The following is an 11,721-nucleotide window of genomic DNA, read 5'->3' on the forward strand; positions in this document are numbered from 1 at the left end:
TTATCATTATTGTTAATGTTATACATTACCAGGATACGCACAGTGGCATAATGTGGTTGGTGTAAATTGCCTGTTCATGTGAAAACTCGAGATAGGCAGAGTAACTTCCGTCTGATCCACTATGGTCGGTCGGTCATGACATGATAAATGTAACAACACTGTTCCCATATTTTTATTCTATTTGTTTCAACTGATGTGGTTTAAGAAAGTCTAGAAAGCAATTTCAATTTACAGTAAAGATACATCGTTATATCCCAGGTAAAGCTGCCTGAACATGTATTCTCTTTCCAGCACTATTTCACATTCAGTTCAACGCGTTGGGCGCTGCTCAAAACAACCACAGCCGTCTACCGTTGGCCTCCGTGTCCCTCCATCAGTGACGCTTTAATAGTAGTTGTAACAAGATAATAGGTCTTATGTGTGTTAATATGTTTGGTTGTTACTTGTCCCTGGTTTATATAGACACACCTAAGGGGTCAAGCAAGGACCCAGTGGGAGGGAGGCTTGGCATAAGAGGATGGGAGGCTATGGGGGTGTCAGACAGGGAGACGCTCTCAGGCAGCCTGCTGGGCATGACGCCCTGCTTCTCTGTTGCTGGTGCCTTGGCACTTAGACTGGCAGCAGCATGCTGTGACTCCATCCCAGCAACAGCGTCACAGGTTTGGGCCGGCTGCCAAAGGGTCCCCGGCCAATCAGGGCACACACAGTGCCAGATCACTCTCGAGGTAGCCAATTGTAAGCCTGGATGTGTCGTCCCTCCCAGATGTGAATTCCATTAAACCCACAAGGTACACAAATGCAGACACATGCAACTCTAACCCAAAGACTGTGTGTGTGTGTGTGTGTGTGTGTGTGTGTGTGTGTGTGTGTGTGTGTGTGTGTGTGCGTGCGTGCGTGCGTGCGTGTGTGTGTGTGTGTGTGTGTGTGTGTGTGTGTGTGTGTGTGTGTGGAGGAGAAGATAAATAAACAGTCTCTGTTTGTGCTGTCAACTGAATGCACCTCTGTACTATACCTTTTAGAAAGTCCAGTTCAGACCTGTCAGTATCTTCAAATTGCGACACAACTACTGTTTCACTTCGAGGTGGCGACTCACCACTGCTATATGTGGAGCTTTGTCTCACTCTAGCGGTCAACCTGAGTAATACAATGCTGCTGATATTGTGACGTGGTATACTGTAGTGGTCAGCCTTTCCCAGATGATCAATACTGTTTGTGTCATCATACCATTGCATATTTGAATCTCAAAGTCATTTCTTTTATTTCATTTTTTATTGCTGTATTGTCATGTTTCCTCTTACACAGATACAGATGCACTACATACATGCCACACCGAATACATATACCTGAAACTTAAAAAAGAAACAAAACTAGTTCCATAACACAAAATCAATTATACTTTAAAACTATAAAAAAAAAATCTTCAAAAGTCCACATTTGGATCATGAAGTGGGATCTGTCCTGAGATCATCGTCATTTAGTCTAAAAGGAGAAAACATAGGAAATGTGTCAGGATCTGGTAACATTTTGTAATAGTTTAGAACAAATGCATTTGAATAGTTTGGGTAGTTTGAATTTATATGTGTAAGCTAAATTTAAACCACCCAAAATATTTAAATTCCAGAATAATAATATTGAACATAACAGAAATTACAATTGAGTTCCTGGATCATTACGTTAAAATTTATCTTACCTTTATCATGGTAGCCAAGACACCATAGATCATGGAGATGAGGAAAAAAATGATGAATATGAAAGCCATATACCAGCTTTCCACACCGGTGTCCTGGTTCCCTTCAGCATGTATGATGTCATTGAAGAAATCACAGTTCTCCAAAGAGTCTGTAACTGAAATATAACTTGTAAGTTTTGTTAGCTAACAAGACTTTGTTACATTGGAAGAGGAGCTGGGAAGAAATAATAATAAAATAATCCATGCAGTTGCTAAACATACTCAGAAATGTGTGAAATAGGTGGTTAACATATTATGCAATCTGTAGAGTGTAAGAAATATTTGGATTCATGGACAAACCAGCACCTGGTTTAGATAGATCCACAGATAGGGTGATGTTTGCATGTGTCACCCTGCAGGTTATCGTTGCACCAGGTAACCAGATGATTTGGGACAGACGCAGGTGACTATGAATGCTGAACTTCCCATTTGAGCCTCTATGGGGTTCACTAGTGTTGAAGTCCGACAGTTCATTGGTGTCATCAAGAAACCAAGTGATATCAATGGATGCAGGGCTGAAGCCAAAGACCAAGCACACAAGTTCACCAGAGCCCTGGAGCAAGGTCGCTGAAGGTTTGCTGTGGGTCACTGTGGCTGGAGAAAAGAGTCATGAAACGTTTTTGTCAATTCATTTGTTTTGCTGAAGGTCAAGGAGCGAGAAAAACAAGAAACATTTGTATTATCATGCTTTAATCTAAAATTGAAACCAATTTAATCAAGTGAGAGCAAATGTTCTGACATTTATTTTCTCCTTTATCTTTGTGCCTACACTACTGCCACTGAGCTATAACATTGAGGGCAGGCTAAGGTGGATAAAACACAGAAGTAAACAGTGTTGGATAGGATTTTCATTGTGTTTATTTTAGCTGATGCAATAAATCAAATAAATCTGTAATGGCCCTGGTTCTATATTGATCTCTATCTACAAAATGAACTACATCAGTTAATTTAAATAATGCTAATTGACAGCTCACCGAACACATCCTTTATAGTGCTTTCAAAAGGCATTTCAGATGACTCATGTCTGACGACGCAAGAATACGTAGACTTGCTGTCCACAGTTTGTGATGTGCTTAGTCTGCTGCTCATTGAATATGTGTCCGTCCCTGTGTATTTCCATGTTGGACTGTTGGTGAAGTGAGTTGAAGGGAGTCTCTGGCCATTCTCCTCCCAGGACACCATGATGGTAGACGGGAAAAATCCAGAGACGAGGCAAATAAGTGCGAGGACGTCCGAGGTAATAAGGTCAGAATCAGTTGGTTGTATGATCTTCACCGATGGTGGATACAGCTCTTGAGAAACACACAAAGAAGAAAAAAGTACAATTAATCAAATCATTTAGTCGATAAAAACATAGACAAAAACACAATTTATATGTTTTGTAATGTATAGTTTGTGATGCACTCTTGTCGATGTTGAAGCTCTACAAATTCAGAAATGGCTATAAGTAATCACAAAGAAACACATCCATGCTTTTTCTGCGTAACACTACCTCTGCTCTTGGTTATATGGTCCCCATAGCTCTGGTTGGAGCATCGGTGCTTGGCCTCACAAGACACTGGTTCAAATGTGTGCCAATCCCCCGCTGACACATTGAGGGAGCGCTGCAAAGTTTGTGTCCCATTGCTGTGACTCACTGGAGACTCCTTGTGGACATTTGGGGAATAATACTTCCCACCTACTCTCCAGGTGACGGAGAAATCATTAAGAGAAGGGCCGACCAGAAGACAGGTGATAGTCACTTGTCCCTTGTTCTGAAGCTCCTCGAATGGCGGTCCCTGAACATATACGCCAACTCTCTGAGATGATGCAGGAGTTACTGCAAAAAGAATGTGACGTTGACGTGGTAACAAATTAAACCCATCAAGTAATGGTTATGAGAAAAAAAACAGGCGCATGCTAATTGAATCATTCATTTATTCTCAAGCATTGATTTTTTAATTTTACCTGAGCAGAGGCTGATTTCCTTTTTCTTGTGTGTGTTCAGAGACTTGTCAGATACTTCACACGTGAAGGCGTTCCCAGTTTTCCACTCTGTGTGAGGGACATGGAGTTGACTGCTTACTGCCACACGTCCATCTTTACCCATGCTGATGTCATCGGTTGATGAAGATCTGGGCTGGGACTCAGAAGACCATTTAATTTGAGGGTTGAAGCCCCAGGCAAAGCATAGTAGTCTCTGTGGCCCCAACTCTTCACTGGGGGCCAGAAGAAGTTCCATTGATGCGTCAGCTAAATGAGAAATGAATCAGTGCGTGTATTAATCAATGAAGTGTCTATTACAGATAGACTAAGAGTGAAACATGAGATCAACTGCTACTAAGGTAAATAAGAGTTACTCCTCTCACCAAAGAAATGGCCTGTGGCGTTTGACTCAAAGCTGCTGGAGAATCCTTGTTCCACTTTGCAGGTGAAATTTGTGTCTTTCTTCCAATAACTTGAAGGAACAGAGAAACTTCTACTGGTTGAGAGGAGGCCTGGGGCTTCAGGAAGTTCAACATACTGTTTGTCAGAGATGTCAACACTGTTGGCTTGAAAGGTGACGGCCAGCTCGAGTGACGAGCGTGCTGTGACATCACACTCCAGCACAGCACTGTCTCCTTTCAGCAAATCTTTGAGAGATCTCCTGATCTCAACCAATGGAGCTGTAACTGCAGGGCCTAGGCAATGCAGAAAGGAAATCAAATAGAATTCACTCAGTTATGCGCTTTGTCTTCACAAGACGTTTGGTTTTCATGGTGTATAGTTGTCTTACCTGCAATAGTCACAGTCCTCATCGTGGATGTGAAGCACTTATGGTCAGCTTTACATGTTATAGACTTGAGTTGTTTCCATTGACTTGAAGGAACCATCAGTTCACTGACTAAATGAGTCGTGTTCTTGTGCTCACTCACTGCGCTACCCGTGGTGACAGCGTCATTCATCAGCCAGGTCACTTTGGCATCAAGAAGAGTGTGGACGAAACATGTTGCCTTTACAGTGGAGTCTGCTGACATTACTGTCTTGAAGCCGGGAATCTCCACCTGGATGGACGGAGGGGCCCTTGAAAAAGCTGACAGGAAACAAGAAAAAGGGTCATGAAGCAACATCAAAAATCTGCATATAAAACAGCGGTCCGAGGGTCCAACGGTACCTGGTCGAACAGAAAGCAAAAAAGGAAAAAATGTTGATTGATTATCAAGATCGAAAAGATGGTTGTTGTTTTTTTTAAATGACAGGATAGATCAGTCTGTGCCTCTGAGCCTCATGACACATGTCTTGTCACATGTCAAGAGGTCACGTGTTACGTTACCCCACAAATGATACTTAAAAAGTAAATTTAAACTCTATCGGTGTTCTGGATTAAAATCAAGGCAGAATACCGTGAGGTCGCCGAAAAAGCACTGAAAACCCTGCTTCCATTTCCAACATCCTATCTTTGTGAAGTGGGGTTTTCTGCAGTGACAGCGTTCAGAACTAAGTTACGGAGTAGACTGGACATAAATAACATGTCAGGTGTTGTTGTGTACCATCACCCCGAGATGGGACCGTCTCGTTGCAGAGAAACAAGCTCAGGGCTCCCACTGGTTTAACGTTATGGTGAATGGTATTTTCATGCACTTTATATTAGTTTTTATGCCGGCTGCATCATTTTATTACTGCATATTAATCGCCCACACCGTGAAAGCTTGTTGGTGAAAATATTGTCTTACACAAAACCGGTCTGTGGCGCAAAAAAGGTTGGGGACCGCTGATGTAAAATACCTCTTTAATATATTAAGACATATTGGATATCATACTTCAAATTCCATCCAAAACACTTTTCTGGTGGTCTCACTGTTCTGTGGACATCTGGGGTTGTGACACTCCTCTTACCTGAGCAGAGGCTGATTTCCTTTTTCTTGTGTGTGTTCAGAGACTTGTCAGATACTTCACACGTGAAGGCGTTCCCTGTTTTCCACTCTGTGTGAGGGACATGGAGTTGACTGCTTACTGCCACACGTCCATCTTTACCCATGCTGATGTCATCGGTTGATGAAGATCTGGGCTGGGACTCAGAAGACCATTTAATTTGAGGGTTGAAGCCCCAGGCAAAGCATAGTAGTCTCTGTGGCCCCAACTCTTCACTGGGGGCCAGAAGAAGTTCCATTGATGCGTCAGCTAAATGAGAAATGAATCAGTGCGTGTATTAATCAATGAAGTGTCTATTACAGATAGACTAAGAGTGAAACATGAAATCAACTGCTACTAAGGTGAATAAGAGTTACTCCTCTCACCAAAGAAATGGCCTGTGGCGTTTGACTCAAAGCTGCTGGAGAATCCTTGTTCCACTTTGCAGGTGAAATTTGTGTCTTTCTTCCAATAACTTGAAGGAACAGAGAAACTTCTACTGGTTGAGAGGAGGCCTGGGGCTTCAGGAAGTTCAACATACTGTTTGTCAGAGATGTCAACACTGTTGGCTTGAAAGGTGACGGCCAGCTCGAGTGACGAGCGTGCTGTGACATCACACTCCAGCACAGCACTGTCTCCTTTCAGCAAATCTTTGAGAGATCTCCTGATCTCAACCAATGGAGCTGTAACTGCAGGGCCTAGGCAATGCAGAAAGGAAATCAAATAGAATTCACTCAGTTATGCGCTTTGTCTTCACAAGACGTTTGGTTTTCATGGTGTATAGTTGTCTTACCTGCAATAGTCACAGTCCTCATCGTGGATGTGAAGCACTTATGGTCAGCTTTACATGTTATAGACTTGAGTTGTTTCCATTGACTTGAAGGAACCATCAGTTCACTGACTAAATGAGTCGTGTTCTTGTGCTCACTCACTGCGCTACCCGTGGTGACAGCGTCATTCATCAGCCAGGTCACTTTGGCATCAAGAAGAGTGTGGACGAAACATGTTGCCTTTACAGTGGAGTCTGCTGACATTACTGTCTTGAAGCCGGGAATCTCCACCTGGATGGACGGAGGGGCCCTTGAAAAAGCTGACAGGAAACAAGAAAAAGGGTCATGAAGCAACATCAAAAATCTGCATATAAAACAGCGGTCCGAGGGTCCAACGGTACCTGGTCGAACAGAAAGCAAAAAAGGAAAAAATGTTGATTGATTATCAAGATCGAAAAGATGGTTGTTGTTTTTTTTAAATGACAGGATAGATCAGTCTGTGCCTCTGAGCCTCATGACACATGTCTTGTCACATGTCAAGAGGTCACGTGTTACGTTACCCCACAAATGATACTTAAAAAGTAAATTTAAACTCTATCGGTGTTCTGGATTAAAATCAAGGCAGAATACCGTGAGGTCGCCGAAAAAGCACTGAAAACCCTGCTTCCATTTCCAACATCCTATCTTTGTGAAGTGGGGTTTTCTGCAGTGACAGCGTTCAGAACTAAGTTACGGAGTAGACTGGACATAAATAACATGTCAGGTGTTGTTGTGTACCATCACCCCGAGATGGGACCGTCTCGTTGCAGAGAAACAAGCTCAGGGCTCCCACTGGTTTAATGTTATGGTGAATGGTATTTTCATGCACTTTATATTAGTTTTTATGCCGGCTGCATCATTTTATTACTGCATATTAATCGCCCACACCGTGAAAGCTTGTTGGTGAAAATATTGTCTTACACAAAACCGGTCTGTGGCGCAAAAAAGGTTGGGGACCGCTGATGTAAAATACCTCTTTAATATATTAAGACATATTGGATATCATACTTCAAATTCCATCCAAAACACTTTTCTGGTGGTCTCACTGTTCTGTGGACATCTGGGGTTGTGACACTCCTCTTACCTGAGCAGAGGCTGATTTTCTTTTTCTTGTGTGTGTTCAGAGACTTGTCAGATACTTCACACGTGAAGGCGTTCCCTGTTTTCCACTCTGTGTGAGGGACATGGAGTTGACTGCTTACTGCCACACGTCCATCTTTACCCATGCTGATGTCATCGGTTGATGAAGATCTGGGCTGGGACTTAGAAGACCATTTAATTTGAGGGTTGAAGCCCCAGGCAAAGCATAGTAGTCTCTGTGACCCCAACTCTTCACTGGGGGCCAGAAGAAGTTCCATTGATGCGTCAGCTAAATGAGAAATGAATCAGTGCGTGTATTAATCAATGAAGTGTCTATTACAGATAGACTAAGAGTGAAACATGAAATCAACTGCTACTAAGGTAAATAAGAGTTACTCCTCTCACCAAAGAAATGGCCTGTGGCGTTTGACTCAAAGCTGCTGGAGAATCCTTGTTCCACTTTGCAGGTGAAATTTGTGTCTTTCTTCCAATAACTTGAAGGAACAGAGAAACTTCTACTGGTTGAGAGGAGGCCTGGGGCTTCAGGAAGTTCAACATACTGTTTGTCAGAGATGTCAACACTGTTGGCTTGAAAGGTGACGGCCAGCTCGAGTGACGAGCGTGCTGTGACATCACACTCCAGCACAGCACTGTCTCCTTTCAGCAAATCTTTGAGAGATCTCCTGATCTCAACCAATGGAGCTGTAACTGCAGGGCCTAGGCAATGCAGAAAGGAAATCAAATAGAATTCACTCAGTTATGCGCTTTGTCTTCACAAGACGTTTGGTTTTCATGGTGTATAGTTGTCTTACCTGCAATAGTCACAGTCCTCATCGTGGATGTGAAGCACTTATGGTCAGCTTTACATGTTATAGACTTGAGTTGTTTCCATTGACTTGAAGGAACCATCAGTTCACTGACTAAATGAGTCGTGTTCTTGTGCTCACTCACTGCGCTACCCGTGGTGACAGCGTCATTCATCAGCCAGGTCACTTTGGCATCAAGAAGAGTGTGGACGAAACATGTTGCCTTTACAGTGGAGTCTGCTGACATTACTGTCTTGAAGCCGGGAATCTCCACCTGGATGGACGGAGGGGCCCTTGCATGATCTGCAGGAGAGAAAAAAAACGTTAATCTAATTCAAACCATTTCAATAATGCATGCATTTTTGTCCTAAAACATCAATTAATTTCTATATTGTGCTGTGATAAAGTAGACTTGCATACTTACACTGACAGATATCTATTGTTTTTATAAATTCCTCATCGTTGTGAATGGACTTGCACGTAAATTGTGAGGCTTGTGACCACTCAGTCATATTTGGCTCAATCTCAGTGCTTCGGCTGAAGGTTTTCTCCATTTCCTCCATACCCTGCAGCTTCATTTGGATTTGATTCATTTTTAAGGGTTCGTTGTCCTTCTCCCACTCCACACTCAGTTTTTCTGGAAAGAATCCTCTGATGGTGCAGATGAGTCTGACTGGTGAGGTCCCGAATTCACCCTCCCAGACTGCGTGTAATGTGATGTTCGGAGAGACAACCAGCTTCTCTGAGATAAAGAGGAGATAGTTACTTCGTTATTTGCCTCATTGTAAACATTAGATGTACACATTTTTAAAATATGAGCAGTTTTCATCTCTTCAATCATACATACCTTCAGCTCTTGGTCAAGTAGATAACTTTTTTCTCTCAGTTTGAAATATGATATATTTGTATTTAGGCTAGGTGGCAGAGTTGTACTTTTACTGTGTCGAGTGTCTTACAGTCAGGTGGATACAGGGCTGGGGGCTGTTGCGCAGATGTTGCAGCATAGCAGGAGAGAGCGATCAAGGCTAGCAGCAAGCGGAAGCATTGAGTAACACCCAGGTCCCAAAAAAGAACCAATATACAGAAGTGAAACAACGCAAAGAGCAATGATGCATCACTGACAGCAGGTGTGTCAGTTAGAGAAACACAGTGCACTTAAATGTCTCATAACACTTTACATGTTTTCAGAAGGATTTTACTTGGCTTCTCATGACATTAACAGGTTTCAGATCTCGACTCTGTTAATATTAGACCCGAGAACTTACAAACTGCAAATCTCCAAATTTTCATATTAACTTGAACACGGGCCGATGATTCCAGGTGCGAGGGAGGTGATGAAGATAAGGACCTGTTGCATAATAGGGTCATTTTTTGAAAGACAAAATGCTTGAAAAACGAAATGAAGAAGTGTTGCGTGTATTATTAACTGTTTATCATGAAACTACAGGCTGTATGAGCACTTTCAAAATAATGAAAGAAAAGAAGTAGGAGCAACATTATCTTCATTTCAGGATTTATTTTCCAAAAAGACAGAAAGCTCTTGTAATTTAAATGAAAATGGACAAATGAGATTACTTACATAGAGTTTATGAGAAGAAATGTATGAAACAAACAATTGTTTTTAAACACAAATTTCATCATGTTTCATTTAACCTGAAAAGAGAGAAACAAATACATGGATTAGTACTTTTGTAAAATAAAAGTATCAACATATGGAATAAATTAAATGTTACAACTGCTTTCTGTTGCAGTTTGTTCTACTTATTTGATACAATAATTTATTTTATTTCCTATGGCAATAAGACTTCACAACAAATCACCTCTGGCCAGATCCTCTGTGGACTAATTAATTGATTAATAATTAATCACTGTACACATTTATATTTATGTTGATTTACACTTCACACACTTCATATACACTACACATACACACTTTACATTTTGCACACTCTGTTTAAACCTAATTTAATTTCCGTACACACTGCACAGTTATTTGTATTCTCTACTCTAGTGTGTGTGTGCGTGTATGTATGTGTATATATATATATATATATATATATATATATATATATATATATATATATATATATATATATATATATATATATATATATATATATATATAGCATATTTTGCACACTGTTTACATTTAATTGTATTTAATTTCCTTAACACACTCTACACAGTTAATTTTATTTGTTTTCTATTGTGTGTGTGTGTGTGTGTATATATATATATATATATATATATATATATATAATATATATTCATATATATATATTCATATATATATTCATATATATATATATATATATATATATATATATATATATATATATATATATATATATATATATATATATATATATATATATATAACATTTTATTTTCTACATATCTTTCATCTCTGTTGTTTTTATATTTTATTTTGTGTGTTTAGTTTATTCCATTTGGTGTCTGTAAAGTGTTCGGCGCTACTGGGGATTGGGGACTAATAAAGTGTATATCTTTATACCTATCCATCTAATCCACAGTTACAGGATGAACATAACATAATAAATACATATTATTCAGTTTAATATAATAGCGGTGACATTTTAAATGTATTTTGGGCTCAACATTTGAACTCAGTATACCAAAGGCTACCAAAGAGTTGAGTCAACACCTCTGTCATATAGTCTGTAAAAACCTTTATGCTTTAATAGGTGACTTTTAGTTTATAATATTGCAAAGCATTGAATTGCACAAGTACTGCTGTTATTGTGTGCATCCCCTTGACATGCATGTATTATTATTCATTGATAGTTTAGCTTTTGTTGCATACAAATACAATATGTAAAATATAGTAATTTTTGTTATTGGTCAGTGTTAAAGTGGCAAAGCGTCATGTTTTCAGAAATGTGTACTCCATTTTCTGTGTATTGAATAGAGTAAAACATTGACGTAGCATGTATATTGCAAATATATAACTATTACAATACTTTCTTCAGTGGGCCATAGACTCAGTCCCCATTGTGTTACTGCCTTCGGCAATAGTGACTTAAAATACATTTATTTAAATGAAAATCTTTGAGATTGCCACATGAAATAAAGTACATATCACAGCAACAATATGTGGTCAAACGTTATTTACTGTAAATTACTATCATCACGTCGATACCCTGTATGAACCTTTGGTCACTCTTCATGTTCGAGCAGTTTTCTGTCAACACACCTGTGTTGTTTGAATACGTACAACTATTGACTCAGTTGCCTCTTTCTGGTAAAATTGAAATCTGTTTACAACTCTAACAGAAAAACTCCTCATTACCTTGAAGGCAGTGGTTCCAATGGTGAACAGCAGAGTGATGATGAAGAGAAGGATGAAGGTGAGGGCTGTGCTTCCCATGTTATCTTCATCTGCCTCTATTCCACTTTTCCATTGGTA

General features: G+C 40.2%; 1 protein-coding gene across 1 annotated transcript; it reads right to left on the reverse strand.

Annotated features, from left to right (window-relative positions):
• Window positions 1-1,681: 1,681 nt before the first annotated feature.
• LOC137787149 (uncharacterized) lies at window positions 1,682-8,976 on the reverse strand. Its single transcript, XM_068579428.1, has 14 exons — window positions 8,719-8,976; window positions 8,301-8,597; window positions 7,894-8,205; window positions 7,493-7,777; window positions 6,393-6,689; window positions 5,986-6,297; window positions 5,585-5,869; window positions 4,485-4,781; window positions 4,078-4,389; window positions 3,677-3,961; window positions 3,222-3,548; window positions 2,704-3,021; window positions 2,036-2,323; window positions 1,682-1,845 (listed from the first exon to the last, which is right to left on the reverse strand). Exons 1-14 carry the CDS (start codon window positions 8,885-8,887, stop codon window positions 1,682-1,684), a joined length of 3,948 nt encoding a protein of 1,315 aa, XP_068435529.1. The 5' UTR covers window positions 8,888-8,976.
• Window positions 8,977-11,721: the final 2,745 nt, after the last annotated feature.

Source organism: Clinocottus analis, unplaced genomic scaffold, assembly GCF_023055335.1.
Source record: "Clinocottus analis isolate CAN_PGR_092001 unplaced genomic scaffold, fCliAna1.0.p SCAF_16, whole genome shotgun sequence".
Lineage (NCBI taxonomy): Eukaryota > Metazoa > Chordata > Actinopteri > Perciformes > Cottidae > Clinocottus > Clinocottus analis.

Bases quoted from the DNA above. Each gene is read 5' to 3' on its own strand.
- LOC137787149 (XM_068579428.1), bottom strand. From the start codon at position 8,887: ATGAATCAAATCCAAATGAAGCTGCAGGGTATGGAGGAAATGGAGAAA. The intron at 8,598-8,718 runs GTAAGTATGCAA...TCTCTCCTGCAG, and splicing joins AACAATAGATATCTGTCAGT to ATCATGCAAGGGCCCCTCCG. The intron at 3,962-4,077 runs GTGAGAGGAGTA...TTTCTCATTTAG, and splicing joins CGCCACAGGCCATTTCTTTG to CTGACGCATCAATGGAACTT.